This window comes from Lissotriton vulgaris, chromosome 6 (genome assembly GCF_964263255.1).
Source record: "Lissotriton vulgaris chromosome 6, aLisVul1.2, whole genome shotgun sequence".
NCBI classification, from domain to species: domain Eukaryota; kingdom Metazoa; phylum Chordata; class Amphibia; order Caudata; family Salamandridae; genus Lissotriton; species Lissotriton vulgaris.
The window spans coordinates 6,581,016-6,604,194 of NC_141694.1; the positions used below are offsets into that span (position 1 = coordinate 6,581,016).

General features: G+C 54.5%; 1 protein-coding gene across 1 annotated transcript in view; it reads left to right on the forward strand.

Moving 5' to 3' along the window:
• LOC147706673 (extracellular calcium-sensing receptor-like) overlaps window positions 1-23,179 on the forward strand; it is a 230,129-nt gene that overhangs the window by 201,320 nt on the left and 5,630 nt on the right. The window contains exon 4 of the mRNA XM_086925268.1: window positions 18,539-18,766. Within this exon, the coding sequence (XP_086781394.1) occupies window positions 18,539-18,766 (228 nt within the window). The remainder of the gene's footprint in view (window positions 1-18,538; window positions 18,767-23,179) is intronic.

Genomic DNA, 23,179 nt, shown 5'->3' on the forward strand with positions numbered 1-23,179 from the left:
TGTAGCTGAGGAAGGATGTTTACTGAAGCTAGCAGGCCGGAATGTATCTTCGGGGAGGAAAACAGATAACTCGAAGGTTATAGTCAATCTTGGCAGGCAGCAGGCTGAGCTGAGCACGGAGGGCCGCGCTAGAAGTAAGTCAGAGTTCACGGGTACGGGGGCCGCTCGGGCAGAGGCCCTCGCAGTCAGAAGCCAGAAAAGAGGCTCGGTGGCAGAGATTCAGGGCCTACTTTCAGCCAGGCTGAAAAACGTAGGAGTACACTTCAAAAAGACGTTGGCATAGCATACTTAGGAACGGACCATCAAACCCATTCATGGTGGGTCTGAAAGAGGACAAGTTAACGTTGGACGCAAATGTATTTGCGTCTTCATAGCTGATACAGGAGGGAAGTTACATGCACTTTTAACTCGTACATGGAGTCGGTGGGGTACTCGCTAGGGAACACAACATGACCATAAAATTTATATTACCTCACACTCACAGATGCTGCACTTCTGTCCTCACTGTGCTTCTTCCACTCACAGATGCTGCACTCCTGTCCTCGCTGCGCTTGTTCCTCTCACAGATGCTGCACTCCTGTCCTCACTGTGCTTGTTCTGCTCACAGATGCTGCACTCCTGTCCTCACTGTGCTTGTTCCGCTCACAGATGTTGCACTCCTGTCCTCACTGTGCTTGTTCCTCTCACAGATGCTGCACTCCTGTCCTCACTGTGCTTGTTCCTCTCACAGATGCTGCACTCCTGTCTTCACTGTGCTTGTATCACTCACAGATGCTGCACTCCTGTCCTCACTGTGCTTGTTCCGCTCACAGATGCTGCACTCCTGTCCTCACTGTGCTTGTTCCACTCACAAATGCTGCACTCCTGTCCTCACTGTGCTTGTTCCGCTCACAGATGCTGCACTCCTGTCCTCACTGTGCTTGTTCCTCTCACAGATGCTGCACTCCTGTCCTCACTGTGCTTGTTCCTCTCACAGATGCTGCACTCCTGTCTTCACTGTGCTTGTATCACTCACAGATGCTGCACTCCTGTCCTCACTGTGCTTGTTCCGCTCATAGATGCTGCACTCCTGTCCTCACTGTGCTTGTTCCACTCACAGATGCTGCACTCCTGTCCTCACTGTGCTTGTTCTGCTCACAGATGCTGCACTCCTGTCTTCACTGTGCTTGTTCCGCTCACAGATGCTGCACTCCTGTCCTTACTGTGCTTGATCCACTCACAGATGCTGCACTCCTGTCCTCACTGTGCTTGATCCACTCACAGATGCTGCACTCCTGTCCTCACTGTGCTTGATCCACTCACAGATGCTGCACTCCTGTCCTCACTGAGCTTGTTCCGCTCACAGATGCTGCACTCCTGACCTCACTGTGCTTGTTCTGCTCACAGATGCTGCACTCCTGTCCTCACTGTGCTTGTTCTGCTCACAGATGCTGCACTCCTGTCCTCACTGTGCTTGATCCACTCACAGATGCTGCACTCCTGTCCTCACTGTGCTTGTTCCACTCACAGATGCTGCACTCCTGTCCGCACTGTGCTTGTTCTGCTCACAGATGCTGCACTCCTGTCCTCACTGTGCTTGTTCAGCTCACAGATGCTGCACTCCTGTCCTCACTGTGCTTGTTCCACTCACAGATGCTGCACTCCTGTCCGCACTGTGCTTGTTCTGCTCACAGATGCTGCACTCCTGTCCTCACTGTGCTTGGTCCACTCACAGATGCTGCACTCGTGTCCTCACTGTGCTTGTTCCACTCACAGATGCTGCACTCCTGACCTCACTGTGCTTGTTCCACTCACAGATGCTGCACTCCTGTCCTCACTGTGCTTGTTTTGCTCACAGATGCTGCACTCCTGTCCTCGCTGTGCTTGTTTCACTCACAGATGCTGCACTCCTGTCCTCACTGTGCTTGTTTTGCTCACAGATGCTGCACTCCTGTCCTCGCTGTGCTTGTTTCACTCACAGATGCTGCACTCCTGTCCTCGCTGTGCTTGTTTCACTCACAGATGCTGCACTCCTGTCCTCACTGTGCTTGTTTTGCTCACAGATGCTGCACTCCTGTCCTCACTGTGCTTGTTTTGCTCACAGATGCTGCACTCCTGTCCTCACTGTGCTCGTTCCGCTCACAGATGCTGCACTCCTGTCCTCACTGTGCTTGGTCCACTCACAGATGCTGCACTCCTGTCCTCACTGTGCTTGTTCTGCTCACAGATGCTGCACTGCTGTCCTTACTGTGCTTGTTCCACTCACAGATGCTGCACTCCTGTCTTCACTGTGCTTGTTCCACTCACAGATGCTGCACTCCTGTCCTCACTGTGCTTGTTCTGCTCACAGATGCTGCACTCCTGTCTTCACTGTGCTTGTTCTGCTCACAGATGCTGCACTCCTGTCCTCACTGTGCTTGTTCTGCTCACAGATGCTGCACTCCTGTCCTCACTGTGCTTGTTCTGCTCACAGATGCTGCACTCCTGTCCTCACTGTGCTCGTTCCGCTCACAGATGCTGCACTCCTGTCTTCACTGTGCTTGTTCCACTCACAGATGCTGCACTCGTGTCCTCACTGTGCTTGTTCCGCTCACAGATGCTGCACTCCTGTCCTCACTGTGCTCGTTCCGCTCACAGATGCTGCACTCCTGTTCTCACTGTGCTTGTTTTGCTCACAGATGCTGCACTCCTGTCCGCACTGTGCTTGTTCCTCTCACAGATGCTGCACTCCTGTCCTCACTGTGCTTGTTCCGCTCTCAGATGCTGCACTCCTGTCCTCACTGTGCTTGTTCCGCTCACAGATGCTGCACTCCTGTCCTCACTGTGCTTGTTCAGCTCACAGACGCTGCACTCCTGACCTCACTGTGCTTCTTCTGCTCACAGATGCTGCACTCCTGTCCTCACTGTGCTTGTTCTGCTCACAGATGCTGCACTCCTGTCCTCACTGTGCTTGTTCCACTCACAGATGCTGCACTCCTGTCCTCACTTTGCTTGTTCCTCTCACAGATGCTGCACTCCTGTCCTCACTGTGCTTGTTCCACTCACAGATGCTGCACTCCTGTCCTCACTGTGCTTGTTCCTCTCACAGATGCTGCACTCCTGTCCTCACTGTGCTTGTTCCACTCACAGATGCTGCACTCCTGTCCTCACTGTGCTTGTTCCGCTCACAGATGCTGCACTCCTGTCCTCACTGTGCTTGTTCTGCTCACAGATGCTGCACTCCTGTCCTCACTGTGCTTGTTCTGCTCACAGATGCTGCACTCCTGTCCTCACTGTGCTTGTTCCACTCACAGATGCTGCACTCCTGACTTCACTGTGCTTGTTCTGCGTACAGATGCTGCACTCCTGTCTTCACTGTGCTTGTTCTGCTCACAGATGCTGCACTCCTGTCCTCGCTGTGCTTGTTCCGCTCACAGATGCTGCACTCCTGTCCTCGCTGTGCTTCTTCCACTCACAGATGCTGCACTCCTGTCCTCATTGTGCTTGTTCCACTCACAGATGCTGCACTCCTGTCCTTACTGTGCTTGTTCCACTCACAGATGCTGCACTCCTGTCTTCACTGTGCTTGTTCTGCTCACAGATGCTGCACTCCTGTCCTCACTGTGCTTGTTCCACTCACAGATGCTGCACTCCTGTCTTCACTGTGCTTGTTCTGCTCACAGATGCTGCACTCCTGTCCTCATTGTGCTTGTTCCACTCACAGATGTTGCACTCCTGTCCTCACTGTGCTTGTTCCTCTCACAGATGCTGCACTCCTGTCTTCACTGTGCTTGTATCACTCACAGATGCTGCACTCCTGTCCTCACTGTGCTTGTTCCGCCTATAGATGCTGCACTCCTGTCCTCACTGTGCTTGTTCCACTCACAGATGCTGCACTCCTGTCCTCACTGTGCTTGTTCTGCTCACAGATGCTGCACTCCTGTCTTCACTGTGCTTGTTCCGCTCACAGATGCTGCACTCCTGTCCTCACTGTGCTTGATCCACTCACAGATGCTGCACTCCTGTCCTCACTGTGCTTGATCCACTCACAGATGCTGCACTCCTGTCCTCACTGTGCTTGATCCACTCACAGATGCTGCACTCCTGTCCTCACTGAGCTTGTTCCGCTCACAGATGCTGCACTCCTGACCTCACTGTGCTTGTTCTGCTCACAGATGCTGCACTCCTGTCCTCACTGTGCTTGTTCTGCTCACAGATGCTGCACTCCTGTCCTCACTGTGCTTGATCCACTCACAGATGCTGCACTCCTGTCCTCACTGTGCTTGTTCCACTCACAGATGCTGCACTCCTGTCCGCACTGTGCTTGTTCTGCTCACAGATGCTGCACTCCTGTCCTCACTGTGCTTGTTCAGCTCACAGATGCTGCACTCCTGTCCTCACTGTGCTTGTTCCACTCACAGATGCTGCACTCCTGTCCGCACTGTGCTTGTTCTGCTCACAGATGCTGCACTCCTGTCCTCACTGTGCTTGGTCCACTCACAGATGCTGCACTCGTGTCCTCACTGTGCTTGTTCCACTCACAGATGCTGCACTCCTGACCTCACTGTGCTTGTTCCACTCACAGATGCTGCACTCCTGTCCTCACTGTGCTTATTTTGCTCACAGATGCTGCACTCCTGTCCTCGCTGTGCTTGTTTCACTCACAGATGCTGCACTCCTGTCCTCACTGTGCTTGTTTTGCTCACAGATGCTGCACTCCTGTCCTCGCTGTGCTTGTTTCACTCACAGATGCTGCACTCCTGTCCTCGCTGTGCTTGTTTCACTCACAGATGCTGCACTCCTGTCCTCACTGTGCTTGTTTTGCTCACAGATGCTGCACTCCTGTCCTCACTGTGCTTGTTTTGCTCACAGATGCTGCACTCCTGTCCTCACTGTGCTCGTTCCGCTCACAGATGCTGCACTCCTGTCCTCACTGTGCTTGGTCCACTCACAGATGCTGCACTCCTGTCCTCACTGTGCTTGTTCTGCTCACAGATGCTGCACTGCTGTCCTTACTGTGCTTGTTCCACTCACAGATGCTGCACTCCTGTCTTCACTGTGCTTGTTCCACTCACAGATGCTGCACTCCTGTCCTCACTGTGCTTGTTCTGCTCACAGATGCTGCACTCCTGTCTTCACTGTGCTTGTTCTGCTCACAGATGCTGCACTCCTGTCCTCACTGTGCTTGTTCTGCTCACAGATGCTGCACTCCTGTCCTCACTGTGCTCGTTCCGCTCACAGATGCTGCACTCCTGTCTTCACTGTGCTTGTTCTGCTCACAGATGCTGCACTCCTGTCCTCACTGTGCTCGTTCCGCTCACAGATGCTGCACTCCTGTCTTCACTGTGCTTGTTCCACTCACAGATGCTGCACTCGTGTCCTCACTGTGCTTGTTCCGCTCACAGATGCTGCACTCCTGTCCTCACTGTGCTCGTTCCGCTCACAGATGCTGCACTCCTGTTCTCACTGTGCTTGTTTTGCTCACAGATGCTGCACTCCTGTCCGCACTGTGCTTGTTCCTCTCACAGATGCTGCACTCCTGTCCTCACTGTGCTTGTTCCGCTCTCAGATGCTGCACTCCTGTCCTCACTGTGCTTGTTCCGCTCACAGATGCTGCACTCCTGTCCTCACTGTGCTTGTTCAGCTCACAGACGCTGCACTCCTGACCTCACTGTGCTTCTTCTGCTCACAGATGCTGCACTCCTGTCCTCACTGTGCTTGTTCTGCTCACAGATGCTGCACTCCTGTCCTCACTGTGCTTGTTCCACTCACAGATGCTGCACTCCTGTCCTCACTGTGCTTGTTCCTCTCACAGATGCTGCACTCCTGTCCTCACTGTGCTTGTTCCACTCACAGATGCTGCACTCCTGTCCTCACTGTGCTTGTTCCTCTCACAGATGCTGCACTCCTGTCCTCACTGTGCTTGTTCCACTCACAGATGCTGCACTCCTGTCCTCACTGTGCTTGTTCCGCTCACAGATGCTGCACTCCTGTCCTCACTGTGCTTGTTCTGCTCACAGATGCTGCACTCCTGTCCTCACTGTGCTTGTTCTGCTCACATATGCTGCACTCCTGTCCTCACTGTGCTTGTTCCACTCACAGATGCTGCACTCCTGACTTCACTGTGCTTGTTCTGCGTACAGATGCTGCACTCCTGTCTTCACTGTGCTTGTTCTGCTCACAGATGCTGCACTCCTGTCCTCGCTGTGCTTGTTCCGCTCACAGATGCTGCACTCCTGTCCTCGCTGTGCTTCTTCCACTCACAGATGCTGCACTCCTGTCCTCATTGTGCTTGTTCCACTCACAGATGCTGCACTCCTGTCCTTACTGTGCTTGTTCCACTCACAGATGCTGCACTCCTGTCTTCACTGTGCTTGTTCTGCTCACAGATGCTGCACTCCTGTCCTCACTGTGCTTGTTCCACTCACAGATGCTGCACTCCTGTCTTCACTGTGCTTGTTCTGCTCACAGATGCTGCACTCCTGTCCTCATTGTGCTTGTTCCACTCACAGATGCTGCACTCCTGTCTTCACTGTGCTTGTTCTGCTCACAGATGCTGCACTCCTGTCCTCACTGTGCTTGTTCTGCTCACAGATCCTGCACTCTTGTCCTCACTGTGCTTGTTCTGCTCACAGATGCTGCACTCCTGTCCTCACTGTGCTTGTTCCACTCACAGATCCTGCACTCTTGTCCGCACTGTGCTTGTTCTGCTCACAGATGCTGCACTCCTGTCCGCACTGTGCTTGTTTCACTCACAGATGCTGCACTCCTGTCCTCACTGTGCTTGTTCCGCTCACAGATGCTGCACTCCTGTCCTCACTGTGCTTGTTCCACTCACAGATGCTGCACTCCTGTCCTCACTGTGCTTGTTCCGCTCACAGATGCTGCACTCCTGTCCTCACTGTGCTTGTTCTGCTCACAGATGCTGCACTCCTGTCCTCACTGTGCTTGTTCTGCTCACAGATCCTGCACTCTTGTCCTCACTGTGCTTGTTCTGCTCACAGATGCTGCACTCCTGTCCTCACTGTGCTTGTTCCACTCACAGATCCTGCACTCTTGTCCGCACTGTGCTTGTTCTGCTCACAGATGCTGCACTCCTGTCCGCACTGTGCTTGTTTCACTCACAGATGCTGCACTCCTGTCCTCACTGTGCTCGTTCCGCTCACAGATGCTGCACTCCTGTTCTCACTGTGCTTGTTTTGCTCACAGATGCTGCACTCCTGTCCGCACTGTGCTTGTTCCTCTCACAGATGCTGCACTCCTGTCCTCACTGTGCTTGTTCCGCTCTCAGATGCTGCACTCCTGTCCTCACTGTGCTTGTTCCGCTCACAGATGCTGCACTCCTGTCCTCACTGTGCTTGTTCAGCTCACAGACGCTGCACTCCTGACCTCACTGTGCTTCTTCTGCTCACAGATGCTGCACTCCTGTCCTCACTGTGCTTGTTCTGCTCACAGATGCTGCACTCCTGTCCTCACTGTGCTTGTTCCACTCACAGATGCTGCACTCCTGTCCTCACTGTGCTTGTTCCTCTCACAGATGCTGCACTCCTGTCCTCACTGTGCTTGTTCCACTCACAGATGCTGCACTCCTGTCCTCACTGTGCTTGTTCCTCTCACAGATGCTGCACTCCTGTCCTCACTGTGCTTGTTCCACTCACAGATGCTGCACTCCTGTCCTCACTGTGCTTGTTCCGCTCACAGATGCTGCACTCCTGTCCTCACTGTGCTTGTTCTGCTCACAGATGCTGCACTCCTGTCCTCACTGTGCTTGTTCTGCTCACAGATGCTGCACTCCTGTCCTCACTGTGCTTGTTCCACTCACAGATGCTGCACTCCTGACTTCACTGTGCTTGTTCTGCGTACAGATGCTGCACTCCTGTCTTCACTGTGCTTGTTCTGCTCACAGATGCTGCACTCCTGTCTTCACTGTGCTTGTTCCGCTCACAGATGCTGCACTCCTGTCCTCACTGTGCTTGTTTCGCTCACAGATGCTGCACTCCTGTCCTCACTGTCCCTGTTCCACTCACAGATGCTGCACTCCTGTCCTCATGTGCTTGTTTCACTCACAGATGCTGCACTCCTGTCTTCACTGTGCATGTTCTGCTCACAGATGCTGCACTCCTGTCCTCACTGTGCTTGTTCTTCTCACTGATGCTGCACTCCTGTCCTCACTGTGCTTGTTCTGCTCACAGATGCTGCACTCCTGTCCTCACTGTGCTTGTTCCTCTCACAGATGCTGCACTCCTGTCCTCACTGTGCTTGTTCCACTCACAGATGCTGCACTTCTGTCCTCACTGTGCTTCTTCCACTCACAGATGCTGCACTCCTGTCCTCGCTGTGCTTGTTCTTCTCACTGATGCTGCACTCCTGTCCTCACTGTGCTTGTTCCACTCACAGATGCTGCACTTCTGTCCTCACTGTGCTTCTTCCACTCACAGATGCTGCACTCCTGTCCTCGCTGTGCTTGTTCTGCTCACAGATGCTGCACTCCTGTCCTCACTGTGCTTGATCCACTCACAGATGCTGCACTCCTGTCCTCACTGTGCCTGTTACACTCACAGATGCTGCACTCCTGTCCTCACTGTGCTTGTTCCTCTCACAGATGCTGCACTCCTGTCCTCACTGTGCTTGATCCACTCACAGATGCTGCACTCCTGTCCTCACTGTGCTTGTTCCACTCACAGATGCTGCACTCCTGTCCGCACTGTGCTTGTTCTGCTCACAGATGCTGCACTCCTGTTCTCACTGTGCTTGTTCTTCTCACTGATGCTGCACTCCTGTCCTCACTGTGCTTGTTACACTCACAGATGCTGCACTCCTGTCCTCACTGTGCTTGTTCTTCTCACTGATGCTGCACTCCTGTCCTCACTGTGCTTGTTCTGCTCACAGATGCTGCACTCCTGTCCTCACTGTGCTTGTTCTGCTCACAGATGCTGCACTCCTGTCCTCACTGTGCTTGTTCCGCTCACAGATGCTGCACTCCTGTCATCACTGTGCTTGTTCTGCTCACAGATGCTGCACTCCTGTCCTCACTGTGCTTGATCCACTCACAGATGCTGCACTCCTGTCCTCACTGTGCTTGTTCCTCTCACAGATGCTGCACTCCTGTCCTCACAGTGGTTGTTCTGCTCACAGATGCTGCACTCCTGTCCTCACTGTGCTTGTTCTGCTCACAGATGCTGCACTCCTGTCCTCACTGTGCTTGTTCCTCTCACAGATGCTGCACTCCTGTCCTCACTGTGCTTGTTCCACTCACAGATGCTGCACTTCTGTCCTCACTGTGCTTCTTCCACTCACAGATGCTGCACTCCTGTCCTCGCTGTGCTTGTTCTTCTCACTGATGCTGCACTCCTGTCCTCACTGTGCTTGTTCCACTCACAGATGCTGCACTTCTGTCCTCACTGTGCTTCTTCCACTCACAGATGCTGCACTCCTGTCCTCGCTGCGCTTGTTCCTCTCACAGATGCTGCACTCCTGTCCTCACTGTGCTTGTTCTGCTCACAGATGCTGCACTCCTGTCCTCACTGTGCTTGTTCCGCTCACAGATGCTGCACTCCTGTCCTCACTGTGCTTGTTCCTCTCACAGATGCTGCACTCCTGTCCTCACTGTGCTTGTTCCTCTCACAGATGCTGCACTCCTGTCTTCACTGTGCTTGTATCACTCACAGATGCTGCACTCCTGTCCTCACTGTGCTTGTTCCGCTCACAGATGCTGCACTCCTGTCCTCACTGTGCTTGTTCCACTCACAAATGCTGCACTCCTGTCCTCACTGTGCTTGTTCCGCTCACAGATGCTGCACTCCTGTCCTCACTGTGCTTGTTCCTCTCACAGATGCTGCACTCCTGTCCTCACTGTGCTTGTTCCTCTCACAGATGCTGCACTCCTGTCTTCACTGTGCTTGTATCACTCACAGATGCTGCACTCCTGTCCTCACTGTGCTTGTTCCGCTCATAGATGCTGCACTCCTGTCCTCACTGTGCTTGTTCCACTCACAGATGCTGCACTCCTGTCCTCACTGTGCTTGTTCTGCTCACAGATGCTGCACTCCTGTCTTCACTGTGCTTGTTCCGCTCACAGATGCTGCACTCCTGTCCTTACTGTGCTTGATCCACTCACAGATGCTGCACTCCTGTCCTCACTGTGCTTGATCCACTCACAGATGCTGCACTCCTGTCCTCACTGTGCTTGATCCACTCACAGATGCTGCACTCCTGTCCTCACTGAGCTTGTTCCGCTCACAGATGCTGCACTCCTGACCTCACTGTGCTTGTTCTGCTCACAGATGCTGCACTCCTGTCCTCACTGTGCTTGTTCTGCTCACAGATGCTGCACTCCTGTCCTCACTGTGCTTGATCCACTCACAGATGCTGCACTCCTGTCCTCACTGTGCTTGTTCCACTCACAGATGCTGCACTCCTGTCCGCACTGTGCTTGTTCTGCTCACAGATGCTGCACTCCTGTCCTCACTGTGCTTGTTCAGCTCACAGATGCTGCACTCCTGTCCTCACTGTGCTTGTTCCACTCACAGATGCTGCACTCCTGTCCGCACTGTGCTTGTTCTGCTCACAGATGCTGCACTCCTGTCCTCACTGTGCTTGGTCCACTCACAGATGCTGCACTCGTGTCCTCACTGTGCTTGTTCCACTCACAGATGCTGCACTCCTGACCTCACTGTGCTTGTTCCACTCACAGATGCTGCACTCCTGTCCTCACTGTGCTTGTTTTGCTCACAGATGCTGCACTCCTGTCCTCGCTGTGCTTGTTTCACTCACAGATGCTGCACTCCTGTCCTCACTGTGCTTGTTTTGCTCACAGATGCTGCACTCCTGTCCTCGCTGTGCTTGTTTCACTCACAGATGCTGCACTCCTGTCCTCGCTGTGCTTGTTTCACTCACAGATGCTGCACTCCTGTCCTCACTGTGCTTGTTTTGCTCACAGATGCTGCACTCCTGTCCTCACTGTGCTTGTTTTGCTCACAGATGCTGCACTCCTGTCCTCACTGTGCTCGTTCCGCTCACAGATGCTGCACTCCTGTCCTCACTGTGCTTGGTCCACTCACAGATGCTGCACTCCTGTCCTCACTGTGCTTGTTCTGCTCACAGATGCTGCACTGCTGTCCTTACTGTGCTTGTTCCACTCACAGATGCTGCACTCCTGTCTTCACTGTGCTTGTTCCACTCACAGATGCTGCACTCCTGTCCTCACTGTGCTTGTTCTGCTCACAGATGCTGCACTCCTGTCTTCACTGTGCTTGTTCTGCTCACAGATGCTGCACTCCTGTCCTCACTGTGCTTGTTCTGCTCACAGATGCTGCACTCCTGTCCTCACTGTGCTTGTTCTGCTCACAGATGCTGCACTCCTGTCCTCACTGTGCTCGTTCCGCTCACAGATGCTGCACTCCTGTCTTCACTGTGCTTGTTCCACTCACAGATGCTGCACTCGTGTCCTCACTGTGCTTGTTCCGCTCACAGATGCTGCACTCCTGTCCTCACTGTGCTCGTTCCGCTCACAGATGCTGCACTCCTGTTCTCACTGTGCTTGTTTTGCTCACAGATGCTGCACTCCTGTCCGCACTGTGCTTGTTCCTCTCACAGATGCTGCACTCCTGTCCTCACTGTGCTTGTTCCGCTCTCAGATGCTGCACTCCTGTCCTCACTGTGCTTGTTCCGCTCACAGATGCTGCACTCCTGTCCTCACTGTGCTTGTTCAGCTCACAGACGCTGCACTCCTGACCTCACTGTGCTTCTTCTGCTCACAGATGCTGCACTCCTGTCCTCACTGTGCTTGTTCTGCTCACAGATGCTGCACTCCTGTCCTCACTGTGCTTGTTCCACTCACAGATGCTGCACTCCTGTCCTCACTTTGCTTGTTCCTCTCACAGATGCTGCACTCCTGTCCTCACTGTGCTTGTTCCACTCACAGATGCTGCACTCCTGTCCTCACTGTGCTTGTTCCTCTCACAGATGCTGCACTCCTGTCCTCACTGTGCTTGTTCCACTCACAGATGCTGCACTCCTGTCCTCACTGTGCTTGTTCCGCTCACAGATGCTGCACTCCTGTCCTCACTGTGCTTGTTCTGCTCACAGATGCTGCACTCCTGTCCTCACTGTGCTTGTTCTGCTCACAGATGCTGCACTCCTGTCCTCACTGTGCTTGTTCCACTCACAGATGCTGCACTCCTGACTTCACTGTGCTTGTTCTGCGTACAGATGCTGCACTCCTGTCTTCACTGTGCTTGTTCTGCTCACAGATGCTGCACTCCTGTCCTCGCTGTGCTTGTTCCGCTCACAGATGCTGCACTCCTGTCCTCGCTGTGCTTCTTCCACTCACAGATGCTGCACTCCTGTCCTCATTGTGCTTGTTCCACTCACAGATGCTGCACTCCTGTCCTTACTGTGCTTGTTCCACTCACAGATGCTGCACTCCTGTCTTCACTGTGCTTGTTCTGCTCACAGATGCTGCACTCCTGTCCTCACTGTGCTTGTTCCACTCACAGATGCTGCACTCCTGTCTTCACTGTGCTTGTTCTGCTCACAGATGCTGCACTCCTGTCCTCATTGTGCTTGTTCCACTCACAGATGTTGCACTCCTGTCCTCACTGTGCTTGTTCCTCTCACAGATGCTGCACTCCTGTCTTCACTGTGCTTGTATCACTCACAGATGCTGCACTCCTGTCCTCACTGTGCTTGTTCCGCCTATAGATGCTGCACTCCTGTCCTCACTGTGCTTGTTCCACTCACAGATGCTGCACTCCTGTCCTCACTGTGCTTGTTCTGCTCACAGATGCTGCACTCCTGTCTTCACTGTGCTTGTTCCGCTCACAGATGCTGCACTCCTGTCCTCACTGTGCTTGATCCACTCACAGATGCTGCACTCCTGTCCTCACTGTGCTTGATCCACTCACAGATGCTGCACTCCTGTCCTCACTGTGCTTGATCCACTCACAGATGCTGCACTCCTGTCCTCACTGAGCTTGTTCCGCTCACAGATGCTGCACTCCTGACCTCACTGTGCTTGTTCTGCTCACAGATGCTGCACTCCTGTCCTCACTGTGCTTGTTCTGCTCACAGATGCTGCACTCCTGTCCTCACTGTGCTTGATCCACTCACAGATGCTGCACTCCTGTCCTCACTGTGCTTGTTCCACTCACAGATGCTGCACTCCTGTCCGCACTGTGCTTGTTCTGCTCACAGATGCTGCACTCCTGTCCTCACTGTGCTTGTTCAGCTCACAGATGCTGCACTCCTGTCCTCACTGTGCTTGTTCCACTCACAGATGCTGCACTCCTGTCCGCACTGTGCTTGTTCTGCTCACAGATGCTGCACTCCTGTCCTCACTGTGCTTGGTCCACTCACAGATGCTGCACTCGTGTCCTCACTGTGCTTGTTCCACTCACAGATGCTGCACTCCTGACCTCACTGTGCTTGTTCCACTCACAGATGCTGCACTCCTGTCCTCACTGTGCTTATTTTGCTCACAGATGCTGCACTCCTGTCCTCGCTGTGCTTGTTTCACTCACAGATGCTGCACTCCTGTCCTCACTGTGCTTGTTTTGCTCACAGATGCTGCACTCCTGTCCTCGCTGTGCTTGTTTCACTCACAGATGCTGCACTCCTGTCCTCGCTGTGCTTGTTTCACTCACAGATGCTGCACTCCTGTCCTCACTGTGCTTGTTTTGCTCACAGATGCTGCACTCCTGTCCTCACTGTGCTTGTTTTGCTCACAGATGCTGCACTCCTGTCCTCACTGTGCTCGTTCCGCTCACAGATGCTGCACTCCTGTCCTCACTGTGCTTGGTCCACTCACAGATGCTGCACTCCTGTCCTCACTGTGCTTGTTCTGCTCACAGATGCTGCACTGCTGTCCTTACTGTGCTTGTTCCACTCACAGATGCTGCACTCCTGTCTTCACTGTGCTTGTTCCACTCACAGATGCTGCACTCCTGTCCTCACTGTGCTTGTTCTGCTCACAGATGCTGCACTCCTGTCTTCACTGTGCTTGTTCTGCTCACAGATGCTGCACTCCTGTCCTCACTGTGCTTGTTCTGCTCACAGATGCTGCACTCCTGTCCTCACTGTGCTCGTTCCGCTCACAGATGCTGCACTCCTGTCTTCACTGTGCTTGTTCTGCTCACAGATGCTGCACTCCTGTCCTCACTGTGCTCGTTCCGCTCACAGATGCTGCACTCCTGTCTTCACTGTGCTTGTTCCACTCACAGATGCTGCACTCGTGTCCTCACTGTGCTTGTTCCGCTCACAGATGCTGCACTCCTGTCCTCACTGTGCTCGTTCCGCTCACAGATGCTGCACTCCTGTTCTCACTGTGCTTGTTTTGCTCACAGATGCTGCACTCCTGTCCGCACTGTGCTTGTTCCTCTCACAGATGCTGCACTCCTGTCCTCACTGTGCTTGTTCCGCTCTCAGATGCTGCACTCCTGTCCTCACTGTGCTTGTTCCGCTCACAGATGCTGCACTCCTGTCCTCACTGTGCTTGTTCAGCTCACAGACGCTGCACTCCTGACCTCACTGTGCTTCTTCTGCTCACAGATGCTGCACTCCTGTCCTCACTGTGCTTGTTCTGCTCACAGATGCTGCACTCCTGTCCTCACTGTGCTTGTTCCACTCACAGATGCTGCACTCCTGTCCTCACTGTGCTTGTTCCTCTCACAGATGCTGCACTCCTGTCCTCACTGTGCTTGTTCCACTCACAGATGCTGCACTCCTGTCCTCACTGTGCTTGTTCCTCTCACAGATGCTGCACTCCTGTCCTCACTGTGCTTGTTCCACTCACAGATGCTGCACTCCTGTCCTCACTGTGCTTGTTCCGCTCACAGATGCTGCACTCCTGTCCTCACTGTGCTTGTTCTGCTCACAGATGCTGCACTCCTGTCCTCACTGTGCTTGTTCTGCTCACATATGCTGCACTCCTGTCCTCACTGTGCTTGTTCCACTCACAGATGCTGCACTCCTGACTTCACTGTGCTTGTTCTGCGTACAGATGCTGCACTCCTGTCTTCACTGTGCTTGTTCTGCTCACAGATGCTGCACTCCTGTCCTCGCTGTGCTTGTTCCGCTCACAGATGCTGCACTCCTGTCCTCGCTGTGCTTCTTCCACTCACAGATGCTGCACTCCTGTCCTCATTGTGCTTGTTCCACTCACAGATGCTGCACTCCTGTCCTTACTGTGCTTGTTCCACTCACAGATGCTGCACTCCTGTCTTCACTGTGCTTGTTCTGCTCACAGATGCTGCACTCCTGTCCTCACTGTGCTTGTTCCACTCACAGATGCTGCACTCCTGTCTTCACTGTGCTTGTTCTGCTCACAGATGCTGCACTCCTGTCCTCATTGTGCTTGTTCCACTCACAGATGCTGCACTCCTGTCTTCACTGTGCTTGTTCTGCTCACAGATGCTGCACTCCTGTCCTCACTGTGCTTGTTCTGCTCACAGATCCTGCACTCTTGTCCTCACTGTGCTTGTTCTGCTCACAGATGCTGCACTCCTGTCCTCACTGTGCTTGTTCCACTCACAGATCCTGCACTCTTGTCCGCACTGTGCTTGTTCTGCTCACAGATGCTGCACTCCTGTCCGCACTGTGCTTGTTTCACTCACAGATGCTGCACTCCTGTCCTCACTGTGCTTGTTCCGCTCACAGATGCTGCACTCCTGTCCTCACTGTGCTTGTTCCACTCACAGATGCTGCACTCCTGTCCTCACTGTGCTTGTTCCGCTCACAGATGCTGCACTCCTGTCCTCACTGTGCTTGTTCTGCTCACAGATGCTGCACTCCTGTCCTCACTGTGCTTGTTCTGCTCACAGATCCTGCACTCTTGTCCTCACTGTGCTTGTTCTGCTCACAGATGCTGCACTCCTGTCCTCACTGTGCTTGTTCCACTCACAGATCCTGCACTCTTGTCCGCACTGTGCTTGTTCTGCTCACAGATGCTGCACTCCTGTCCGCACTGTGCTTGTTTCACTCACAGATGCTGCACTCCTGTCCTCACTGTGCTCGTTCCGCTCACAGATGCTGCACTCCTGTTCTCACTGTGCTTGTTTTGCTCACAGATGCTGCACTCCTGTCCGCACTGTGCTTGTTCCTCTCACAGATGCTGCACTCCTGTCCTCACTGTGCTTGTTCCGCTCTCAGATGCTGCACTCCTGTCCTCACTGTGCTTGTTCCGCTCACAGATGCTGCACTCCTGTCCTCACTGTGCTTGTTCAGCTCACAGACGCTGCACTCCTGACCTCACTGTGCTTCTTCTGCTCACAGATGCTGCACTCCTGTCCTCACTGTGCTTGTTCTGCTCACAGATGCTGCACTCCTGTCCTCACTGTGCTTGTTCCACTCACAGATGCTGCACTCCTGTCCTCACTGTGCTTGTTCCTCTCACAGATGCTGCACTCCTGTCCTCACTGTGCTTGTTCCACTCACAGATGCTGCACTCCTGTCCTCACTGTGCTTGTTCCTCTCACAGATGCTGCACTCCTGTCCTCACTGTGCTTGTTCCACTCACAGATGCTGCACTCCTGTCCTCACTGTGCTTGTTCCGCTCACAGATGCTGCACTCCTGTCCTCACTGTGCTTGTTCTGCTCACAGATGCTGCACTCCTGTCCTCACTGTGCTTGTTCTGCTCACAGATGCTGCACTCCTGTCCTCACTGTGCTTGTTCCACTCACAGATGCTGCACTCCTGACTTCACTGTGCTTGTTCTGCGTACAGATGCTGCACTCCTGTCTTCACTGTGCTTGTTCTGCTCACAGATGCTGCACTCCTGTCCTCGCTGTGCTTGTTCCGCTCACAGATGCTGCACTCCTGTCCTCGCTGTGCTTCTTCCACTCACAGATGCTGCACTCCTGTCCTCATTGTGCTTGTTCCACTCACAGATGCTGCACTCCTGTCCTTACTGTGCTTGTTCCACTCACAGATGCTGCACTCCTGTCTTCACTGTGCTTGTTCTGCTCACAGATGCTGCACTCCTGTCCTCACTGTGCTTGTTCCACTCACAGATGCTGCACTCCTGTCTTCACTGTGCTTGTTCTGCTCACAGATGCTGCACTCCTGTCCTCATTGTGCTTGTTCCACTCACAGATGCTGCACTCCTGTCCTCACTGTGCTTGTTCTGCTCACAGATGCTGCACTCCTGTCCTCACTGTGCTTGTTCCACTCACAGATGCTGCACTCCTGTCCTCACTGTGCTTGTTCCACTCACAGATGCTGCACTCCTGTCCTCACTGTGCTTGTTCCACTCACAGATGCTGCACTCCTGTCATCACTGTGCTTGTTGCTCTCACAGATGCTGCACTCCTGTCCTCATTGTGCTTGTTCCGCTCACAGATGCTGCACTCCTGTCCTCACTGTGCTTGTTCTGCTCACAGATGCTGCACTCCTGTCCTCACTGTGCTTGTTCCACTCACAGATGCTGCACTCCTGTCCTCACTGTGCTTGTTCCACTCACAGATGCTGCACTCCTGTCCTCATTGTGCTTGTTCCACTCACAGATGCTGCACTCCTGTCCTCACTGTGCTTGTTCCACTCACAGATGCTGCACTCCTGTCCTCACTGTGCTTGTTCCACTCACAGATGCTGCACTCCTGTCATCACTGTGCTTGTTGCTCTCACAGATGCTGCACTCCTGTCCTCATTGTGCTTGTTCCGCTCACAGATGCTGCACTCCTGTCCTCACTGTGCTTGTTCTGCTCACAGATGCTGCACACCTGTCCTCACTGTGCTTGTTTCACTCACAGATGCTGCACTCCTGCCCTCACTGTCCTTGTTCTGCTCACAGATGCTGCACTCCTGTCCTCATTGTGCTTGTTCCGCTCACAGATGCTGCACTCCTGTCCTCACTGTGCTTGTTCTGCTCACAGATGCTGCACTCCTGTCCTCACTGTGCTTGTTCCACTCACAGATGCTGCACTCCTGTCCTCACTGTGCTTGTTCCACTCACAGATGCTGCACTCCTGTCCTCATTGTGCTTGTTCCACTCACAGATGCTGCACTCCTGTCCTCACTGTGCTTGTTCCACTCACAGATGCTGCACTCCTGTCCTCACTGTGCTTGTTCCACTCACAGATGCTGCACTCCTGTCATCACTGTGCTTGTTGCTCTCACAGATGCTGCACTCCTGTCCTCATTGTGCTTGTTCCGCTCACAGATGCTGCACTCCTGTCCTCACTGTGCTTGTTCTGCTCACAGATGCTGCACTCCTGTCCTCATTGTGCTTGTTCCGCTCACAGATGCTGCACTCCTGTCCTCACTGTGCTTGTTCTGCTCACAGATGCTGCACTCCTGTCTTCACTGTGCATGTTCTGCTCACAGATGCTGCACTCCTGTCTTCACTGTGCATGTTCTGCTCACAGATGCTGCACTCCTGTCCTCACTGTGCTTGTTCTGCTCACAGATGCTGCACTCCTGTCCTCATTGTGCTTGTTCCGCTCACAGATGCTGCACTCCTGTCCTCACTGTGCTTGTTCTGCTCACAGATGCTGCACTCCTGTCTTCACTGTGCATGTTCTGCTCACAGATGCTGCACTCCTGTCCTCACTGTGCTTGTTCTGTTTCTTTTCTTTACATTTCCAGGTTCTCCATTATGTGAAAGGTGCCCAAGTGAAGCTGAAAACTGGCGAGGAAATCGATTTCGATGAGAATGGAGATGTTGACGCCGCCTATGACATCATCAATGTCCAGATATTTCAGGACGACTCCACTGAACTAGTGAAAGTGGGGAAGTTTGACCCCTGGGCTCCCTGGGGTCAGGAGGTCACGATCAACAAGAGCGCCATATTATGGAGTAGCGGATACTCACAGGTACAGGTCTATGAAGGGCTCCCGTCATCTCACTTACACCTGGTGCGTTTGGCCCTCACTTAGCGATTTGTCCAGTTTCTTTCTGATTTCGATATAAATTAATGCTAAGCTGTGATGGTGAGATATTACCTCCAATTCTCGGTAGTTGAGTCTTCATGTGTCTGTGGTCCATACTGTCTGATGAGCTCTCCGCTAAGTGCCCTCTGTCTCTTCCGATGCAGGGTCTTTACCCCTCTGATGAGCTCTCCTCTAAGTGCCCTCTGTCCCTTCTGATGCAGGGTCCGTCCCCTCTGATGAGCTCTCCCTTAAGTGCCCTCTGTCCCTCCCGATGCAGGGTCCGTACCCCTCTGATGAGCTCTCCCCTAAGTGCCCTCTGTCTCTTCCGATGCAGGGTCTTTACCCCTCTGATGAGCTCTCCTCTAAGTGCCCTCTGTCCCTTCTGATGCAGGGTCCGTCCCCTCTGATGAGCTCTCCCTTAAGTGCCCTCTGTCCCTCCCGATGCAGGGTCCGTACCCCTCTGATGAGCTCTCCTCTAAGTGCCCTCTGTCCCTTCTGATGCAGGGTCCGTCCCCTCTGATGAGCTCTCCCTTAAGTGCCCTCTGTCCCTCCCGATGCAGGGTCCGTACCCGTCTGATGAGCTCTCCCTTAAGTGCCCTCTGTCCCTTCTGATGCAGGGTCCGTCCCCTCTGATGAGCTCTCCCTTAAGTGCCCTCTGTCCCTCCCGATGCAGGGTCCCTACCCCTCTGATGAGCTCTCCCCTAAGTGCCCTCTGTCCCTTCTGATGCAGGGTCCGTCCCCTCTGATGAGCTCTCCCTTAAGTGCCCTCTGTCCCTCCCGATGCAGGGTCCGTACCCCTCTGATGAGCTCTCCCCTAAGTGCCCTCTGTCCCTTCTGATGCAGGGTCCGTCCCCTCTGATGAGCTCTCCCTTAAGTGCCCTCTGTCTCTTCCGATGCAGGGTCCGTACCCGTCTGATGAGCTCTCCCCTAAGTGCCCTCTGTCCCTCCCGATGCAGGGTCCGTACCCCTCTGATGAGCTGTCCACTAAGTGCCCTCTGTCCCTACTGATGCAGGGTCCGTCCCCTCTGATGAGCTGTCCACTAAGTGCCCTCTGTCCCTCCCGATGCAGGGTCCCTACCCCTCTGATGAGCTCTCCCCTAAGTGCCCTCTGTCCCTCCCGATGCAGGGTCCGTAGCCCTCTGATGAGCTGTCCACTAAGTGCCCTCTGTCCCTCCCGATGCAGGGTCCCTACTCCTCTGATGAGCTCTCCCCTAAGTGCCCTCTGTTCCTTCCAATGCAGGGTCCGTACCCGTCTGATGAGCTCTCCCCTAAGTGCCCTCTGTTCCTTCCGATGCAGGGTCCGTACCCGTCTGATGAGCTCTCCCCTAAGTGCCCTCTGTCCCTTCTGATGCAGGGTCCGTACCCCTCTGATGAGCTCTCCCCTAAGTGCCCTCTGTCCCTTCCAATGCAGGGTCTTTACCCGTATGATGAGCTCTCCCCTAAGTGCCCTCTGTCCCTACTGATGCAGGGTCCGTACCCCTCTGATGAGCTCTCCCTTAAGTGCCCTTTGTCCCTTCCAATACAGGGTCTTTACCCCTCTGATGAGCTCTCCCTTAAGTGCCCTCTGTCCCTTCCGATGCAGGGTCCGTACCCGTCTGATGAGCTCTCCCCTAAGTGCCCTCTGTCCCTTCCGATGCAGGGTCCGTCCCCTCTGATGAGCTCTCCCTTAAGTGCCCTCTGCCCCTTCCCGTGCAGGGTCCGTCCCCTCTGATGAGCTCTCCCCTAAGTGCCCTCTGTCCCTTCCCGTACAGGGTCCGTCCCCTCTGATGAGGTCTCCCCTAAGTGCCCTCTGTCCCTCCCGATGCAGGGTCCGTACCCCTCTGATGAGCTCTCCCCTAAGAGCCCTCTGTCCCTTCCGATGCAAGGTCCATACCCCACTGATGAGCTCTCCGCTAAGAGCCCTCTGTCCCTTCCGATGCAGGGTCCATACCCCACTGATGAGCTCTCCGCTAAGTGCCCTCTGTCCCTTCCGATGCAGGGTCCGTACCCCGCAGATGCGCTCTCTGCTAAGTGCCCTCTGTCCCTTCCGATGCAGGGTCCGTACCCCACTGATGAGCTCTCCTCTAAGTGCCTTCTGTCCCTTCCGATGCAGGGTCCGTACCCCACTGATGAGCTCTCCCCTAAGAGCCCTCTGTCCCTTCCGATGCAGGGTCCATACCCCACTGATGAGCTCTCCCCTAAGTGCCCTCTGACCCTTCTGATGCAGGGTCCGTACCCCTCTGATGCGCTCTCCGCTAAGTGCCCTCTGTTCCTTCCGATGCAGGGTCCGTACCCGTCTGATGAGCTCTCCGCTAAGAGCCCTCTGTCCCTTCCGATGCAGGGTCCGTACCCCACTGATGAGCTCTCCGCTAAGTGCCCTCTGTCCCTTCCGATGCAGGGTCCGTACCCCTCTGATGCGCTCTCTGCTAAGTGCCCTCTGTCCCTTCCGATGCAGGGTCCGTACCCCACTGATGAGCTCTCTGCTAAGAGCCCTCTGTCCCTTCCGATGCAGGGTCCGTACCCCTCTGATGAGCTCTCCCCTAAGTGCCCTCTGTCCCTCCTGATGCAGGGTCCCTACCCCACTGATGAGCTCTCCGCTAAGTGCCCTCTGTCCCTTCTGATGCAGGGTCCGTACCCCTATGATGAGCTCTCCCCTAAATGCCCTCTGTCCCTCCTGATGCAGGGTCCCTACCCCTCTGATGAGCTCTCCCCTAAGTGCCCTCTGTCCCTTCCCGAGCAGGGTCCGTCCCCTCTGATGAGCTCTCCCCTAAGTGCCCTCTGTTCCTTCCGATGCAGGGTCCGTACCCGTCTGATGAGCTCTCCCCTAAGTGCCCTCTGTCCCTTCTGATGCAGGGTCAGTCCCATCTGATGAGCTCTCCCCTAAGTGCCCTCCGTTCCTTCAGATGCAGGGTCCCTACCCCTCTGATGAGCTCTCCCTTAAGTGCCCTCTGTTCCTTCCAATGCAGGGTCCGTCCCCTCTGATGAGCTCTCCCCTAAGTGCCCTCTGTTCCTTCCGATGCAGGGTCCGTACCCGTCTGATGAGCTCTCCGCTAAGTGCCCTCTGTTCCTTCCAATGCAGGGTCTTTACCCCACTGATGAGCTCTCCCCTAAGTGACCTCTGTCCCTTCCGATGCAGGGTCCGTACCCCTCTGATGCGCTCTCTGCTAAGTGCCCTCTGTCCCTTCCGATGCAGGGTCCGTACCCCACTGATGAGCTCTCCCCTAAGAGCCCTCTGTCCCTTCCGATGCAGGGTCCGTACCCCTCTGATGCGCTCTCCGCTAAGTGCCCTCTGTCCCTTCCAATGCAGGGTCTTTACCCTACTGATGAGCTCTCCCCTAAGTGCCCTCTGTCCCTTCCGATGCAGGGTCCGTACCACTCTGATGCGCTCTCCCCTAAGTGCCCTCTGTCCCTTCCAATGCAGGGTCTTTACCCCTCTGATGAGCTCTCCCCTAAGTGCCCTCTGTCCCTTCCGATGCAGGGTCCGTACCCCTCTGATGCGCTCTCCGCTAAGTGCCCTCTGTCCCTTCCGATGCAGGGTCCGTACCCCTCTGATGAGCTCTCCCCTAAGTGCCCTCTGTTCCTTCCAATGCAGGGTCCGTCCCCTCTGATGAGCTCTCCCCTAAGTGCCCTCTGTTCCTTCCGATGCAGGGTCCGTACCCGTCTGATGCGCTCTCCGCTAAGTGCCCTCTGTTCCTTTCAATGCAGGGTCTTTACCCCACTGATGAGCTCTCCCCTAAGTGCCCTCTGTCCCTTCTGATGCAGGGTCCGTACCCCTCTGATGAGCTCTCCCCTAAGTGCCCTCTGTCCCTTCCAATGCAGGGTCTTTACCCCTCTGATGAGCTCTCCCCTAAGTGCCCTCTGTCCCTTCCGATGCAGGGTCCGTACCCCACTGATGAGCTCTCCCCTAAGTGCCCTCTGTTCCTTCCAATGCAGGGTCTTTACCCCACTGATGAGCTCTCCCCTAAGTGCCCTCTGTCCCTTCTGATGCAGGGTCCGTACCCCTCTGATGAGCTCTCCCCTAAGTGCCCTCTGTCCCTTCCAATGCAGGGTCTTTACCCCTCTGATGAGCTCTCCCCTAAGTGCCCTCTGTCCCTTCCGATGCAGGGTCCGTACCCCACTGATGAGCTCTCCCCTAAGTGCCCTCTGTTCCTTCCAATGCAGGGTCCGTACCCGTCTGATGAGCTCTCCCCTAAGGGCCCTCTGTCCCTTCTGATGCAGGGTCTGTACCCCTCTGATGAGCTCTCCCCTAAGTGCCCTCTGTCCCTTCCGATGCAGGGTCCGTACCCGTCTGATGAGCTCTCCCCTAAGTGCCCTCTGTCCCTTCCGATGCAGGGTCCGTACCCCTCTGATGCGCTCTCCGCTAAGTGCCCTCTGTTC